Source organism: Piliocolobus tephrosceles, chromosome 10, assembly GCF_002776525.5.
Source record: "Piliocolobus tephrosceles isolate RC106 chromosome 10, ASM277652v3, whole genome shotgun sequence".
NCBI lineage: Eukaryota > Metazoa > Chordata > Mammalia > Primates > Cercopithecidae > Piliocolobus > Piliocolobus tephrosceles.
The window spans coordinates 59934670-59953368 of NC_045443.1; the positions used below are offsets into that span (position 1 = coordinate 59934670).

At 43.8% G+C, this 18699-nt stretch overlaps 1 protein-coding gene across 1 annotated transcript in view; it reads right to left on the reverse strand.

Annotated features, from left to right (window-relative positions):
- Positions 1-18699, reverse strand: part of PPM1H (protein phosphatase, Mg2+/Mn2+ dependent 1H) — a 288477-nt gene that overhangs the window by 41403 nt on the left and 228375 nt on the right. Inside the window, exons 7-8 of the mRNA XM_023225107.1 lie at positions 7723-7786; positions 3478-3585 (exon numbers count right to left, since the gene is read on the reverse strand). Of these exons, the coding sequence (XP_023080875.1) occupies positions 3478-3585; positions 7723-7786 (172 nt within the window). The remainder of the gene's footprint in view (positions 1-3477; positions 3586-7722; positions 7787-18699) is intronic.

The following is an 18699-nucleotide window of genomic DNA, read 5'->3' on the forward strand; positions in this document are numbered from 1 at the left end:
GCACCCTCTTCAGAGCGCCTTGAACCACTACTTGGTAGGTCCCTAAACACTGACCAAATACATTGCCTTGAATTTGGCTTCTCTCCCCTACAGACTCTGATCTAATTACATAGGCCTGGGTACAAGTACCAGCTTGCTACTTAATAACTGTGTAACTTCGGGGGTTATTTTGCTTTCCTTGGTTCCAATTTCCCAATCTGTAAATTGGGTATAATAACTTTACTTACCTTACAGGGTTGTTGTAAAGAGTAAATGAGATGTGTCCTGTAAAAACCTTAATTTGTTGCATGGAGATAGGGAGGTGTTGGTCGAGAGATACCAAGTTTCAGTTAGACAGGAGGAATAAGTTTTAGAGATCTATTGCATGGCATCATGACCACAGTTAATAATAATGTGTATTTTTTAATTATTAAGAGTAGATTTTAAAAGTTCTTACCACAAAAAATAAGTATATGAAGTGATGACTATGTTAATTAGCTTAATTTAGTCATTCCATAATGTAAACATATCAAAACATTACACTATATCCCATCAATATACATAATTATTTGTCAATTAAAAATAAACTTGGTATGTTGTCTCAGCCGGACTAAGTAGTTAACAACAATTAGTTTTATTATTATTGAAACTGCCACACTTTATTCAACTCTAGAACTTTTCTAAGAGCATTTAAATTTTTGCAGAGGTTGACAGTTTCCTTCTAAATCCTCTCCTCTCCCACCAATGCTGAAGTGACCAACTCAGTGCCCTACAAACGAGTATCATTCAGCGAGGTGACACAAGGTTTCTCACCAACTGCCTGGGATTCTTACTCAGTTCTCAGGGAGTCTTCCATGCAGGCCCAAATTTTAAGCCTACAGTCCCTTCCTGAGATCCGCAGTAGCAGAGAGATTGGAAGATCTAAAATCTAATGCATAGAGAGCACTCGCCTTCAAGCCAAGTGGAGCTGCTGCTTCTCATTTTATATAAAAAGTATATGTGAGAAAGGGAGGTGGAGAAGGAGGTTTTTACTTTGCTTTAAGGAGCAAAATCAAGACCTTTACGGGGATGCTTTTTGGAAAGTAGAAAGGTGAAGGCAACATTTAAGTTATCTGACAAACGCCTCTCTCGTAAGGGGGAAAATAGAAAAGTCTGAGTCCAGTTATAAGCCCTGTGCTCAATGGCATTCAAAGAAAAGAGAGTTGAAGGTCCGACATTTATTGCTCTTCTCTGGTGAGAAGTAGTTTTAACGTTAATTCATGGATCCTGATGTTGGCCAGGAATTCACCAGCTTCTAGGGAGGACTTTGGACACCTAATGCAGTCATGGTCTTCATTATGCAGAATTGCTATGAGGACTCACGAGAGAACACTTGCAGAATCTTGACAAATGGTAATTATTATTTCTACAGAGCTGACCTCACTTGAAATCCTGGGTGATACCAGGAAATGTGTGTATCTTCCATGCCCAACATTTACTAGAGATTTCTCTTTCAGTGGCTTCTTAGTCCCTTTTATCTACATGTAGTATGGATGCCAGCCCAGCTCTAAAAAACCCCCAGGAAACCACTCCCTGCTCACAACTCGGCCAAAGTAGTGGGTCTAGGTGACTGTTTGTGCCCATAGAGGGTACTGAAGTGGACATACAATCGGAAGGGACAAATACACAGGCTGGGAAGTCACTTTGGTCTAATATAAAAGGTGAACTGGCCCAACCAGACTCCTCTCTAGAAATGTGGAATTGGGAAAATGAGAAACTGGGTTGATTGGTAGCAGAGCCATAAAGAATGTGGTTGGCCACATCAATGGCAGAACTCCATGTGAGGGCTGAGAATTTTCTGCTGTGGAGGCTTTGCAGGGCTGCCCTGATTTCAAAACCAGTCTCCCATAAAGCCTGGCTGTTCAATCGTTCTGCTCATGGACACCATAAATATCTCTTCTAATATTATTACTATTGTTTTTTTTTTGAGTCAGTGTCTCACTCTGTTGCCCAGGCTGGAGTGTCATGGCACAATTATGGCTCACTGCAACTTTGAGCTCCTGGGCTCAAGCAGTCCTCTCACTTCAGCCTTCTCAGTAGCTGGGACAGGCTTATGCCACCACATCCAACTAATTTTTTACTTTTTATAGGAACGAGGGTCCTGCTACGTTGCCCATGCTGTTCTCAAGTGATCCTCCTGCCTCAGCCTCCCAAAGTGCTAGGATTACAGGTATGAGCGACCACACCCAGCTGGCCTTCTTGCAGTATTATTAAACATATCTTTTTTTTTTTTTTGAGTTAGCTTGAGTAAGTTTCTGTTTCCTCTGACCAAAATAGTATTTGTTAAAACAGCATCTGGTCTTGGGAAGTACATGCAAATAGAGTTATGTCTAAATGTTCTGAGCATTTCCAGTGCAAGGAATTATTTTAATACTTAATTACAGGCAAGGTGCAGTGGCTCATGCCTGTAATCCCAGCGCTTTGAGAGGCTGAGGCAAGTGGATCACTTGAGCTCAGGAGTTCAAGACCAGCCTGGCCAATATGGTGAAACCCTGTCTCCACTAAAAATACAAAAATTAGCCAGGCATGGTGGTGCACACCTGTAATATCAGCTACTTGGGAGGCTGAGGCAGGAGAATCACTTGAATCTGGGAGGTGGAGGGTGCAGTGAGCCAATGTTGCACCACTGCACTCCTGGGCAACAGAGTGAGACTCCATCTAAAAAACACACACACACACACACACACACACACACACACACACACACAAACAAACAAGAAACAAAAAACCAAAAACCTTAATTACACACTGTAGTATATGCTATTGGTTTCTGACTTCTGCTTTCCTGATTTCCTTCTACTGTAGAAATTGGGAGAGTTAAAGCTCTTGCTCTCTCAACCTCCCTTGCAGCTAGGTCATGTGACACAGTTCTGGCCAATAAGAGGCAAGTGAATATCTGTTGGGACAGAGGCTGCCCCTCCTTTTTCCATCTTTGCATAGAAATGTCAGGCTTGGACCTGCCACCACCACCTTGTAACCATGAAGGGAAAGTCAAAGAAATGCAGAGATGCTACAGCCCTAACACAATGGAGGTGCTGATCTCCGCTAACTGCAACTTCTGTCTCCTGGGCTCAAGTGATTCTCCTGTCTCAGCCTCCCTAGTAGCTGGGACTACAGGCACGCACCATAATACCCAGCTAATTTTCATATTTTCAGTAGAGACAGGGTTTCTCCATGTTGGTTAGGCTACTGTTGAACTCTTGACCTCAAGTGATCCACCCGTCTCAGCCTCCCTAAGTGCTGAGATTATAGGCATGAGCACCCGGCCTGATCACAGTTATTCATGTATACCTTTTCCAGAGTGAGGATGGAGTGGGAAAAAGACACAGACGTGAGAGATACAGTGGAAGTACATATAACACAAGTTGGCCACTGTCTGGATATGGGGTTCAGTGACAGGAGGAATAATGCTGAAAATGTTTTATTGTACAAAATATAAACAAAAACCTCATGTGGTACCTCTGGAGCTGAAGACAGGAATGGTTTAATGTAGATGTTGGAGTCATGCACCTTCAGGTCATGGTCCCCAAGTCCCCTGGTCACTCCAATAGTTGCCATTACCCGGGCCTAGGAGTATAAGCAGAGAGTCATCAGAAACACGCACACAGTGAAAGCATCCTATTCCAGTGCAGCTGCCTGGGCTAAGAACAACCAAAGAATTTTTCAGTTTCTCCTGCCCGTCTTTCCAGGCCGCTTGCTGCTAATGTATGTGGATAGCTTTTACCAAGAAAGGGCTCACCGAAATCACTTCTGTATTTGAGGAGTGTTTTTTCTACCCATTATCTTAAGCTTGACAGGTTGCTGCTGTTTCTTTTCAGCTTTCTTTTTTGGAGACTGGAAGGAAGGATGCCCAATAAACTAACTCCAATGTATGCATGATGTCTACTGCTGTGGAAATCAGTTCATATCAAACCCAATAGGACAGATTCATCCATCCATCCATCCATCCATCCATCCACCCCCCCCACCCATCTTTCTGTTACATATCCACTGTACAAGTATTTGCTCTACACCAGCTATGTCCTTAGTCCTGTGATAGGCACTAGTAAAAGATGTAAAAAATGAGAAGTAGCTCTTGCCCTCCCAGAGTTCACCTATTATGTTTTATGGCTGGAAAAAGGAACTTAGCAACTCTATAACCTATCCTGCTAACATCTCCGCAAATTCCCTCTGGGTGGAAAGGAACAAAATGTCACCAGTGCTGTGACATAGCTACACAGAGACCTCAGGGCTGAGACCTCATCCTAAACTGTTTTTTGAATGGTGTAAGGAAGCAACACTATTACACAAATGCCTACACAGTCAGCTTAAATATCTCCTGTTATGCTGAAGATTTGATTTACCCAAACATTTATTGGGTGCCTACTATGTACTTACATCATGTGGTGGGGGCACAAATGTCTAAGGCCTCGTCCTTACTATAAAGAAACTTGGGGCCACGTGTGGTGGTGGCTCATGCCTGTAATCCCAGCACTTTGGGAGGCTGTGGCAGGTGGATCACTTGAGGTCAGGAGTTTGAGACCAGCCTGGCCAACATGGTGAAACCCCATCTCTACGAAAAATACAAAATTTAGCTGGGCATGGTGGTGGGCACCTGTAATTCCAGCCGCACGGAGGCTAAGGCATGAGAATTGCTTAAACCTGGGAGGTGGAGGTTGCAGTGAATTGAGATCATGCCACTGCAGTCTAGCCTGGGTGACACAGCAAGACTCAGTTTCAAAAACAAACAAACAAACAAACCAATAAAAACAAAAAGAAACTTGGTAAGGGAGATAAGAGGGATATGTCTAATTAATAACACATAAAATATGGTTAAGTACCAAAAAACACATAGAAAATGGGTTACGCAAGTTTAGAGGAGGTAAAAATTCTACTGAGAAGGCTCCATGGAGGAGGTGGCACTTAGCACAGAGAGGTGGATTGCATTGAGACAAGCGACACAGAGGGATGGAGAGAAAGTCATCCTGGGTGGAAGAAAGCAGTGTCCTAACCCTTAATCATAAAAAATATATCCAGTATAGTGTCATCGTTCAAAGACCTGAGCTTGAATTCTTACTCTATTACCTGAGTGATAAGAGTAATTACCTCCTTCGAGTGGGGATGAAGTAAATAAATGCTAAGAAACACTGCAATCAAATATATTGTCTTCATCTTCATCCTAGTCTGTCTACAGGGCTGTGAATTTTGAAGCTAGCCTTGGTTCACAAGGTAGGCAGAGCTCACATTAAGCAGAAATGAAATCATGACACTTTTTTGAGGGCAAGGGTCACAGGGGATAGACATGAGACAAAGCTGGACACAGTAGCCCACATGTGTAATCCCAGCACCTTGGGAGTCCAAGGCAGGAGGATCACTTGAGCCCAGGAGTTGGAGACCAGCCAGGGCAATGTGGCAAAACCCTCTGTCTACAAAAATATAAAAATTAGCCAATGTGGTGGCATGCATCTGTAGTCCCAGCTACTCAGGAGGCTGAAGTGGGAGGATCACCTGAACCTGGGAGGTCGAGCCTGCAGTGAACCGAGATTGTGCCACTGTACTCCAGCCTGATGACACGTCTCAAAAAAAAAAAAAAAAAAAAAGTGATGCAAAGCAAAGTCTGGGGCTCTCTGCCCCTGCTGGGAGGCTAGACTGGCTCCCTTCTAGCCAAGAAGTGCTCAACTCTAAATATGAAAAATTCCGAGTCCCTTGTGGCTCTCCTGCTCTCCCCGCAGAAATGGCAGCTTCTCTGTGTGCTTTTCCAGTCAAAGAAATCTGATGTTTCTGCTAGTGACCGACCTTGTTTACAAAGTATCCAGGTGTTACCCACACCAGTCTGTAAAAGCATCTGAAGAAAGAAAATGAGAAGTAATGGCCACAGAAGTACTCTGAAACTTCTGGGTAGGTGTACTCAGAGAAGAAAGAGAAAATCCCAGTCCAGGATCTACACGGAGCTCCAAGAACTTATGGAGTCCTCAGACAGGGGTGGTGTCCACCAATAAAAGCAAAATGGAGACATGGTGCCTTTTAAATAGGCCAACAGGTACACGGACAGAACTTGCCACCTGCCCATCACAAGACCATCAAGCTTAAATTACCTGAAATGCTTGAGGAACATGATGTTTTGGTGAAGTAAACTTTACACTAAAATTAGAAAAGCCTTGCTCCTTCAGATCTTATTGCTGTAAACTTCTAAGAATACATCATTCTATTTTCCTGTTGTATTAAGGAAAGTATACCGAACATAACCGAACAGCTTATTTAATACTTACGCATTTATGTCAGGTACCAGGCTAGACAGGTAACTAGAGATACAGGGATAACAGGATGTGCTCCTGAGCTTATTGGAACTCACTGGATATTAAAGGGTAATACAGAGAATCTCAGCCCCACAAAGAAATGGAGCTGCAGGCATAGGTCATTAGGCTGAGTCATACTCATTAATGGTGCCCATTGTACCGAAAGGCACAAATATTTATATCAGAACAGTGCCTATTAGCCCTGACATGATTCTTAACCAGAGACGGTGATTTGAGGGGTGTTCATTTTCATGAATGGGGTGTGTTTGTTTAAAAATGATTCCTACATGGATCAGATATTTGTGTTTGGTATTCATCCTTCTGTTGAAATGTATTTTTCCATTGAAATCACTGCTGGCCTACACTGAGCCCAAAACCTAATCACGTTTGTTTTCGTGCTCTTGCTCTGACACACACACACACACACACACTCTCTCTCTCTCTCTCTCTCTGCGCCCATGGAAGGCATCCTTTGGTTTTCTTGTGAGTCATTTCTTCTTGATAAAAACTATCGAATGCTGGAAAAAATATCAGTTGAAGACTCTTCTCAATGTGACCACATTCTTCACTTGGAACACTTTACGCCGAGCTGAAATGTATTAGCGTTCCGAGGAAGAATGCAATGATTCAGGTGTTTGCTCTTACTGGGAAATAGATTCCAAGCTTCTCTCCACTCCAGGATTTCAACCTCCTCCAGGCCTTTGCTCAGAGACCACTTTAGGATCCACAGCCTTTCTTTGGTTCAACAATGTGCTGTTCTGTGCTGGATTCTGACTGGAACCCTGGGAGCTCATGATGGTCTTTGTTACCTTACTCTGGGCTGTGGTTGCTGTGACCCTATAGTCTAATTACGGTGAAGCTTTGGACTCTCTTCCGTGGCGCAAGTGGCGAACAGACTTGCAAAGGCTGAACTTCCATGAAGAAGTCTGAGACCGCGGGAAGCAGAGAGAAAGCCACGGCACTACACTGGCGGCTGCCCCTCGCTTGGCTGCGTGATCTGCCTGAGCTGTTTTAACCGCATGGTCCCAGCTGCCTCGTCTGCCAGATGGATATAACACAGCCAGCTTGACCTGCCTCCTTGCTTGTTGTCAGATATAAATGAGATCATGTGTGTGAAAGTGGTCATGTTTAAACACTGTAAAAAGTTATTCGAATGGATTGGGAAGGGGGACGTTATTTTCACAAAATTGGCTTAAGTCCATTGTGCTCACTGCCCACCTCCCACCCTCACCACTCCGTGGACCCTGAAGACGGGAGGCCTGAAGGATGATGGATGGGATATGCTTTCAAGCTGTCAAGGCTATAAAATCACAAGCTGCTGAGTGGAACACACGGACTGCCACGGGCTATGTGGAGCCTCGCGGGCTATGTGGAGCGAAGGCGGGACAGAGCCCTGTCCTCTCCACCCAGGGGAAGCACAGGTGCCTACCTTCTTGCCTTCTCCATATATAAGGGGGAACTTCAAGTCCTCATCCTCAATGGTTTTGTATGCCCTGTAGGGGGATAAACAACATTTTAAAAAAGGTTTGCACTCAATTAGTGACCTGCTGCCCTGACACCGACTGCTAGGGATTTCATTTTCCCCGAGACCCCAACCACTCACCACACTGACTACCTCTTTCTTTATAGGGAGTTGTTCTCCCTACAGAATTGTGTGTGTGTCTTTTACCAAACCAGAAAATACTGTCTTCACATGCTTGAAGAGGGAGGAAATAAGTTGGCATATGCATAATTAGCAAAAAGGGGAGATGGGTTTCTGGCCTTAGGGTCTGTGTAATAATGAAGTGACCCAGCGACAGTATTCTCATCATGAATCCAAAACCGTGAGACACAGCGGTGCTCAGAGATGAATGGAGTGTGAACCGGCTTCAAGAGCCAGTTCTCACTTTCAGGGGTTGTTTATACCAAAACAGCCTTGTACTGCCAGGGCTGGGGAAGAAATCTTTAGAGCCTGGTTGTTCTCTATATAATATGCAAGGTTGGTAAAACATTCTTTGTTTCACAATAGCTTGTACATAGCCACTCAATACACAGAAAGAACCTCCAGTTTATGCCTCAATGGTTTATTCCAGATAGGGTCCCCCAGATGCCACGGCCTACACAACGGAGGTGGGTAAGATGAAAGGGATAGAGATGATGAAGACCGTGTCTTGCAATTTTGCTTATAACCAAGTTAAAAAACAAACAAGTGAACAAACAATTATTAGCCCAGTTACAGCTGTTTATCACCTTGAGCATGTAGCTTGACCTTTTTCAGTCTCAGTTTCCTCATCTGTACACTGTGGCTAATACACAGAATACCAAGCGCTCAGTACAGAAGCTGCACTTAGTAAGAGCCCACTTAGTGGCAGTTATTACTAATACTTAGTAGATAATTAACACTTGGCATACCGGTTCCCCTTTCTGCAAAATGGGGATAGCACTGTTCCTAACTTCAAATATGTTATTTAAAAGACCAAGTAAAAGATGGCGTAGGTTCTGTTGAGTTAGGTGCTGTAAGTAGATGCTTTTCTACAATAACGTCTCCTGAGTGCATTAAAAATCCTGATTTATTAAATGGCCTGCCATTCCTGGATATACCTAGGCTGCCTGGGAGTGAATCGGAAATCAAATTTATGGAAGCTCTTGAGGTACAAAAGAAGGTAACTAATTTCAAAAGCATGGAACCCCAAAGTTAAAGCAGGTCCATCCTCAGGAAGTTACTTGGATAAGGTGTCCTTCCCCTGAGGTGGAGAATCAGTGAGGTTTTGGCACCAGATGCGCCTGAGCTGGAGTTCGGCATTGACTTTGGTACAGTCCTGCGCAAGTGGATGTTCTCTCAGGCCCTCAGGCTCCTCATTAATCAATTAGGGCAAAATCTGGGGCTCATTCGTGAGACTATTGCAAAGATTAAAATGGGGAAATGAACGTGGAGAGCTTAGGAGGTACTTAGCGCTGTGCCTGGCACAACAAATGCTGCTGCTGCTGAGTGAGCCCAGAGGTATTCTAGGAATTGAATTTTCAAACAAGGAAATATACTGTTTCCTTCCTCCAAATCTACCAAATTAACACAAAGTGCAAATAACCACTTTGATGTTTTTACATACTCACATGAGCTATTTTAAACACTGTGGTATATGAGTTTTGGGAGGAACAAATAAAGCTATTATTAGAAGAATGGGGATTTTTTAAAACTTTCCTGGTGATTCCAATGTGCAGCCAAGGTTGAGATCCATTACTGTAGACCAAGCATCAATTAGCTAACATTCAAAATGATTCATCAATTAGCCCCTTATCAGCCTGACCCTTAAGACCACAGACTCCGTGGCTCAAGGGAGAGGAGGAAAATGGCCTGAGAAAGACCTTGAGATGAGCATGAACAGGGACTGGGGACCCCATGTGGAGGGGGACATGTGGACAGTAAAGAGACAGGCCCGCACAGAGAGGGGGCAGCAGTGGAGACCAGATGTAGAAAGGGGCTGGGCCTCAAGATCCAGGCACAGGAGGAGCCTGGATCTGGTGTAGAAGAGTTGGGTCTATGGCTTGACAGTCACAGGAATTAAACAGAGGCAGAAGGCTGCAGCTCTAGAACCAATGACTGGGTATCACCTACAGCTTAATAGAGACAGGCGAAGAGCACTCTTAACAGACTGTTGCAGGAGCACGAAGTCCATGTCTCACAACTCTGAAAGACACACACTTAGCGTTGTTACCCACAGGACCAAACCAACTGCAAATTTTAATATTATGTTAGCTTCTGTTTATCTTCAGGAACAGCAAAACATTATAAATAGAAACAATGGGCCGGGCGCGGTGGCTCAAGCCTGTAATCCCAGCACTTTGGGAGGCCGAGACGGGCGGATCACGAGGTCAGGAGATCGAGACCATCCTGGCTAATACGGTGAAACCCCGTCTCTAATAGAAAATACAAAAAACTAGCCGGGCGACGAGGCGGGCGCCTGTAGTCCCAGCTACTCGGGAGGCTGAGACAGGAGAGTGGCGTGAACCCGGGAGGCGGAGCTTGCAGTGAGCTGAGATCCGGCCACTGCACTCCAGCCTGGGCGGCAGAGCAAGACTCCGTCTCAAAAAAAAAAAAAAAAAAAAAAAGAAAAGAAACAAGGGTGGAAAAGGAAGGTTTATTCTGCCCTGCCAGTGTTGGTTTTCAATCAACTATGAGCACTCCCTCTCCCCCAGCAACTAAAGGCAAGGGGGAAGAACACCAGTGAGGAGGAAAAGTACAATCCCCTTTCCCCCTCCATCTTTCTGAATCCCAAGCGCAGATCATCATATAAAGTTAGGTGGACTTCCATCCATAGTTACAAAGCCTTGAGTAATAAAGTATAAAACATAGTACTCAAGAGTTAAAACTGGCAACTTGATTAGAGTCTGTATAAATTAATAATAGCTAATAGTAATCACAGCAGCTATGATTTACTGAGCATCTTCTACATGCCAGATACCAGGCTCTGTGCTGACTTATAGTATCTAAAATCTCTCAATGGCCTTACAATGTCCTGTCTTAGAGGAGAGAACTGAGCCCAGAGAGGTTCAGTTACTCCTCCCAGATCAAAAAGGTGGAGTGGTCTTAAAACGGGACTTGGACTTTTCCAGAAAACATGACAAAGAAACGTGATATCAGGACTTAGCTTTGGGAATTTCTCATTCTAGTTCAAGAGTCTGAAAGAAGACCATTATTATCCACTTTCTTTGGGTGACCAGCTGATATCTGATGAAGAAAAGAAGACTTTTGGCAAAAGAGGAAGGGGAATTTTCTGTGTGAGTGGCAAAAGAACAAAAGGGGATCATGTTTGTACAAAACCAGTGGCTATTACAGTACTGGGTCTACAGGGAAGAAGAGAGGAAAGTCAGCAGAAGTGATGGTCCACGTTCTTTTTCTTTCTTTCTTTCTTTTTTTTTTTTTTTGAGACGGAGTCTCGCTCTGTTGACCCGGCTGGAGTGTAATGGTGCAATCTTGGCTCACTGCAACTTCTGCCTCCCAGGTCCAAGCGATTCTCCTGCCTTAGCCTCCCAAGTAGCTGGGATTACAGGCAAGCGCCACCATGTCCGGCTAATTTTTGTATTTTTGTAGCGATGGGGTTTCACCATGTTGACCAGACTGGTCCTGAACTCCTGACCTCAGGTGATCTGCCCATCTCGGCCTCCCAAAATGCCGGGATTAATCCATGTTCTTAGACCTGCAGCTGCTTTTCTGGCCATCTCACTAGAAATGAGTGACCACAGAGTCAACCAAGCCCTCTCCCACAGAGAACAGACCTGCCTCAAACTGCTCTCAGTTTAAGCAGGCCATCTAAGTTCCGGCCCACTTGGAAGGCCTGTCTGTTTTATATTATAGTCCATGTCAAGGCTATCGGCCTGAATTTATGCTTCCAGCTTGTCCTTGGCTTCCTTCTTTCTCATTGGGGGAAGATAGGAGAGTGAAGCTTGAGAGCTCCAAGACATGGAGGTACTTTGAATTTGAGATGAAAAGAGTGTGTCCAGTCATAAAACCAATTCTTCTACACCAGATCCCAAGATTTTTGAAATCCTAATTAAATTTTTAAGAACTAGCCCCCCAAACAAATCACTCGCTAGTTTTACAGTAATACGACTGACCAGAGATTATATTATTTGTTACAATATAGCAATACTGAAAGGCTCAGGAAAGATTTTCTAGACAAACTCTTATTAATATTTTGGGCCAATTCCTTAGTGAGGCCAACTGAATCATTTTTTCAGATGAGAAAAAAAAAAAATGCAAGGCTTAAAAGGGTTGCTAAATTCTTGGCTTTCCCTAACTGAGAGGCATTATTCTCAGAAGTTTCCATTAAATTCTTTTTTAAAGTAATAGTTTCCTTTGTAATGTTGATTGTGCAAAGCTGTAAAAACAAGCCACTGTTGGTTTGGACCTACTGGAAGGAGCAGTTCAGCATTAAGACTGAAATGCCACCAAGTCAGCTGTACCCCAAGTATAGGAATCCCTTCTACAATACACCTAACCTTGGTTCCTGGCCTCTCCTGAATGGACTGTCACAGATGTCACTGTCCTAGGAGTTTAACGGGACTTAATGTCAGCCCATTCCATTGCAGAACAGCCCTGGGAAATTCTTTCTTAAACTGACCCAAACCCACTGGCCCATCTGGAAAAACATGAAATAAATCCAGACTAATTTCTGCTTGAGAGCTCTTCAATTGTTTAAAGAGAGCTATCTCAAAGTTTCCTTTTCCTTAGTTCTTTCAACTGTTCTTCACAGGACCTGGGGGATCCTAACCACTCTAGTCCCCATGCATCCAACAAACATTAACTGAGCACTGAATACTGGTATGGTAGTGGCTCCTAGGGTCTTTCCGGTTTGCCAGTGTCCTCAAAAAACGGCACCTGTAACTGAAAACACTTAAGATGTGGTCCAAATAAAAAATTACTTTTTTTGATTTGGACCTTGCATTTTTTAAAATTAACGAAGCTATTTCCATTTTGTATATATTTTTTAGGGTTACATATGGAGACTCTGAATGAAAACAAATGAAAAACCCCAGTCCACAAGAAAAAAGACCTGAGAATGTTTTTTTGGCTCATGGTCTCCTCTAGTTTATAACAACATACACAATAGATATTTTACCCTGGAAGGAAGGACTCCATTGCCCTTATTAATTTTATCTTGTTAGTTTCAGTCCATTGTTCCAACCCACTGACAACTTCCTGAATTCAGATCCTTCCATCCAAAATACCAGCTGTCTATGCTGTATCATGTTAAATTTGATAAGCAGCCCTGCCATCTTCATCCAGATCACTGAAAAAATTGCTAAATGGAATGATTAGAGACCTTCCTCTAGGCCAAGCTAAACACACAAGGGGGGTGGCAACATTTCAGGCATGTGAAGGAAAGTTTGTGCAATTCAAAAAAATCATATTCAGCAGTATTCTTTTTCATGAAAATGAAGAACCTATCAATTTCCTTTTTTATTTTTTATTTATATTTATATTTATTTATTTATCTGAGATGGAGTTTCACTCTTGCTGCCCAAGCTTAGGTGCAATGGTGTGATCTCGGCTCACTGCAACCTCCACCTCCCGGGTTCTTGGGATTCTCCTGCCTCAGCCTCCCGAGTAGCTGGGATTATAGGCACATGCCACCACGCCCGGCTTATTTTTTGTATTTTTAGTAGAAATGGGATTTCACCATGTTAGCCAGGCTGGTATCGAACTCCTGACCTCAGGTCATATGCCCGTCTTGGCCTCCCAAAGTGCTGGGATTACAGGCGTAAGCCACCACACCCGGCAATTTCCTTTTTAATACAAACGACAGATGATATAAAGCTCAGCAGAATCTTGTCTGGTGGAGAAGCACAGAAGACAGACTCAACAGTTGAGGGTGGACAATGAGATATTAATATTTAAAGAGGAGGTGTTTAGGATTTAAAAAGCTGTCAACACTGATCCAGATAGACACTGTCCTCATGGATTTCAACTCTCCTGGAATAGCTCTTGGGCTATCTATGAAGCAACTTAACTCAACCATTATCCACTCAGTATTTCTCCATCTTGTCCAAAAGGCTAAGAGAAGAAACAATCAGATGTCTTACAAACTCAGAATATATCTATGTATACAGTATTCGACCAACCTAGAAACCTTACCCAAAAAGAACAGATTACTAATTGAGCCTGACTTGTTGAACCTAAGCTGGCTCTCCTGCTTATATCACCTCCAGTGGACGCCGTTCCTTCAAATCCCTCTTGCTCCTAAGGCACGTGAGTGATGCTCATAGTTCCGACATCAACCCCACCCTTCTAGGCTGAGGCTCTCTCAATGCCCTTCTGTCAGTCCCTCCATCTGCCTCATATCCCCCTCCCTTACCCACCAGCCTTTCAGGACATTCTCCCACCTGCCCCGATGACTTCAGCCTAGGTTCAGATTGCTTTTCCACTCTTTCCAGGATGTCATTCTCAGCATTTTCTTAGAATTTGGTGGTGCTTTTGGATTCCCGACTTTACAACTCCTAGCCTACTTCCTGCTGACCTTTCTCTCTGTTCCCTATCATCCATCACCCTGGTCATGTGGCCTGCAGCAAGAACACCCCCGACCTCTGAGATTCTAATTGTGAATCACTTTCCCTCTCTCACTCCTTTGTTGAGGCTCTCAGGCCAGTTTCCCTCCTTGGTCCTGCTATTCTTACTACCTTCTGGCTAAACATGTTCCTGATCCTGTCTCCATCTGTGGCAAAGCTTTTTGACACTTTTCTTTGCTAGAACTTGTCACCTTCTCGATTTTCCAGTAACAAAACAAGGACTGAGTATTTTGCCTATTAACATTATGCCAAATACTGTCATCTGTACCTTTCAAACAAATCCAGAATCCTCAGATTTCAACACCTTCCCTGCTGTCAGAGCCCTAGCATCGTATTTCTTGCCTACATTATTGGGACGGATCCATCAGGCCTCTGTGCAATGATCTAGGCAAGAGGCAACAGTGCTAGGATGATGTCACCAGGCGGATGGCAGTGAGGGCGTTGAAAACTGTTCTGATTTGTCCCTTACTCCTGTTCTCAGAGCAACTGAAGTAATTATTTTAGAATGTCAGGTCACGTCATTATCCTACTCAAACCCATCAAAGGTTTTCCATTGCACTCTAAATAAAAGCCAAGTAACCAGATGGTCTTCTTTAACATTGTTCCTGTCCCCCAGATATCCTAGTCCCCTTTCCTGCTTTATTTTTTTCCATAGCATCCACCACCACCACACATTTAAAGAATTGTACTTCCTTACTATGGTTATTTCTTCTGTTGCTTCTTCATGCCCTTTAAGTTCTATGGGGATAGCTACCTGTGGCATCTCCTATACCTAGAAGAGTGCTCAACATATAATGGGTACCCAATAAATATTTGGTTAAGTGAGCAAATTAATACTACCTTCTCTATGCAGAGGCTTTATTCGTATTTTCTTGTTCCATAATATATTTGCAAAACAAAAGCAAAGAGCCTCCTTGTTCAGCTGCTTTCTAAGTCTGGCTATGCTGTTCTGACTGATGCTCACTCACAAGCACCCCTTTCCCACCTCTGCCCTAGCGGGCTGGGTGCTGTCCTTACAGGCTCAGACATTCTCTATGAATATCTGAACTCGAGATCCCCATGCAGCCACACCCGATGCCCTTTTACTCTAACGAGCAGCAGTTATAGGACTTCTCCACCATAAACATACTTTGTGTTTGTGGCAATTTTATACGTCCCTTCAGCAAAGCTTTGCTCACACTGTCCCCATGGCTGGGAGGCCTGCTAGCAAATCTCCCACATTTCTCTTTTAATCCACAAGCAACACTCTCCAGCTTAAAGTTCTCCACTGAATTCTCCTCATCTTAAAATAGAATCCAATGATGAGGCCCTCCATGATCTGGCCTTAGCACTCTGACGTCTTCGATCACTCCGATGTGCTCTTGTAACACTGGCTTTCTTGTTTTTTATGACATGCCAGGGGGCCTGGTCATTCCTTCTGTCTGGGCCACTCTTCCCTTTGATCCTGCCATGCTGGCTCCTGGGTATCACTCGGAAAGGCCTCACCTGACCACTCATCTAGAAGTCCAGTGTTCTCTGCTCCTGCTCATCCTGCTTCAGGGCTTCAAGCACAATCTGAAATGCTCTTAATTTGTTTACCTTCTGTCCCCACATCAGCTCCATAAAGGCACAGACTTTCTTCCTATGTACCTCTCTATCTTTGTATCTACAATTGTGCAGGCACATGGTAGACACTAGCCAAATGGATGAATGAATGAATGAAGCCTGGCATGTCTCCCTTAGCATGTCAGTTTCCCTCTAAAGATATCCCCCATTCACCCTGCCTTAATAGCTAGCTTTTCTATGGCTAAAATTCATGGCTGCATTCCCATTGGTGATACCTCTGACATATTTATATTTATATTTATAGTAATATTATATTATATTTATATTAATACATTTATATTAAATATTATATTTAATATATATTTACCTATTTATATTAAAATTTCAAGTTCCCTTTATTAGTAGTATATATACAATAGTTATAAAATCATAAAAAATAACATTTATGATTCTCTTGTCTATTCCTTTCTCAGTTCCTTAGTACCACGTCAGAATGGCAGTTTTTTTTGTCACAGATATTCACCAGGGTATATGGTGTTACCAAAACAATTTTCTAACTTGGTTTAAAGGCAAGTTCCTCACTTAAAGTTCTTCCTAGTCTTTGCTGGATTCCTCCATTTCCAGGAAGAGCCCCTATTCTGATTGCTTAACCCACAGGCCAGAAACCTAGAGTTCACACTTGGCATCATCTACATAAATCACTTCCCACGCTCTCCCTTGTAAGTCATGACCTTGAACTACAGAGAGACACACACACACAGAGAGAGAGAGAGAGAGAGAGAGAGAGAGAGAGAGAGAGAGAGATACCACTTGTTTCTCTAAGTCTTAATTCCCTTAGCAAGACTTCAAAGTCATTTAAGAGGAACGTGATCTCCTCTGGGGGGCATAACAGGACCTTCTCCCTTCGGGGACAGTATAATCTCAACGATTCACCCGTGCAGCTCCAATGACACACACCAGCATTCTTCCACTAACCTCTAGACATTGCCTTGGCTGCCTCTCCTCCCCTGGGGATCTTCCTTCCTGGAGTCTCTCTTCCCTGCTGGCAGAGCCCACTGTGGTATTAAAGCACACCAGGCTTGGAGTCAGAGGTTCTGAAGTCACAGCTCAATCCTCATGTGAACTGGCTGTATGAACCTGGGAAAATCCCTCAGACCTCACTGAATCTGCCTCTTCAGCTGGATACTTCATAGGACGGTTGCAAGGATTAAGTGCAAACATGTCTGGGAACGTCTTTTGTGAAGGATAAGGTGCTATTTAGCCATCAGTTGTGGCTATTAAGATCTTTGGAGCCTCATTCTTTCTTCAATGCAGAGGTGGAGCTAACAGGCAACTGTAAGCAGGAAGACACAGCACATTCCCATAGGAAAACCACTTCCTGCTGAGCAATCAAGCCACCTAATTCATACTTTTTCTACGGCAAGCATGAAGGAACATACCCGTGCAACTTTATCCAGAACAGTCCATTGTTCTCCTCTAACATGAGGACTCAGATACTCAGGGAAGGATGCCTCAGAGATAACAATCTAAAGAAGGTATAGTTGGGTTAGATTGAAATAGTCATAAAAGGAGGCTCTTTTTTTTTTTTTTTTTCCTTAGCTGAGAGCTCAGTGCTCCTCCAGCAGGGAGGAAAAAGCCACAGGCAGCCTTGTTTTCTTCTCATTAGAAACAAGTCCTAGCCCAGCAGAGGCACATTCCATAGGGGCTGGTTGGGTTTGAGTGGAGGCTGGAGCACAGAAACATCTTGGGTCCCCTTTCTTGCCTTCCTATAACAAAATCTCAGCAGTTGCTTAAATCTCAGGAGGCCTGGGATGAACCACCACCCAGGCCTGGCTGGACAGGAACAGACACATGCCTGGAGCCCAAATGCGACTCCAGGCTTTTAAGAGCTTGGCATGACCCCAGTTAAGCAATTCTGGAATCCACAGAGACTCTCCCTTGACTCCCCTCTCCCCACACCCACTCTCCCGAGACCTTCCTGGAAAAAGCAATGCAGGATTGGCAACCACCTCGTGCTTCCTTTTTTCTGCCAGCCGCCTGTATTTCCAAAGCAATCAGGCCCTAAGCCTAACCACAGTGCTCAGTAAATGGAGGCTGCTTTCTGATTCTTTAAGCGACCTTACAGCAGGCAGCCAGCTCTTCCCCCGTCACTACGAAAAAGAGAGAGAGAGAGTGTGTGTGTGTGTGTGTGTGTGTTTCCTTTAAGGCAACACAAGAAGAGTTTGATGTTTGGTTAGATCTTACTATTATATTTTAAATGTCATCTTTTAAGAGTCTTTTTTTTTTTCCTGGTGTCTAAGATTCACTTTGCCTTTGGATGGAAACTGTCTGCTGGAAAGACAGAGCTGCGCTGTGAAGGAGAGTGAAGCTAAGGCACCCTTAACAGTGGCAAGCTCAAGTCAGAGTTATGGAGCAAGATCAGTTCCTGGGGTGAGTCTGAAGAGGCTGCGAAACATGCTCTATCCAGCTGGGAGTTTTGGGGCTTAGCATGTTTGGGGATGGACCCAACACCTCGCCCCAGGCTCACCACTGTATAACAGGCTTTAGGTATGCATAAATCTAGTTTTGGGGGTCATATTTTGGCTCATTGGGTTCCTGAATTTATGTGTTGGAAGGTATTTTCAGTAGGTATCTGAATGATATGATCCCTGGGAAAGTTACCCTGTGGGGTGGAGGCTCTCTGAACAAACGCTACCTTGTTTTCTTTCTTTGGTTCTTGGAGTGTCCTTTAAATTCGTTGAAGCCTATAGGCCTTAAGCTGTGAACGACTTGATAGACTTCTGCTAAGACAGTACAAGTTAGATTCAGGCACAAATAG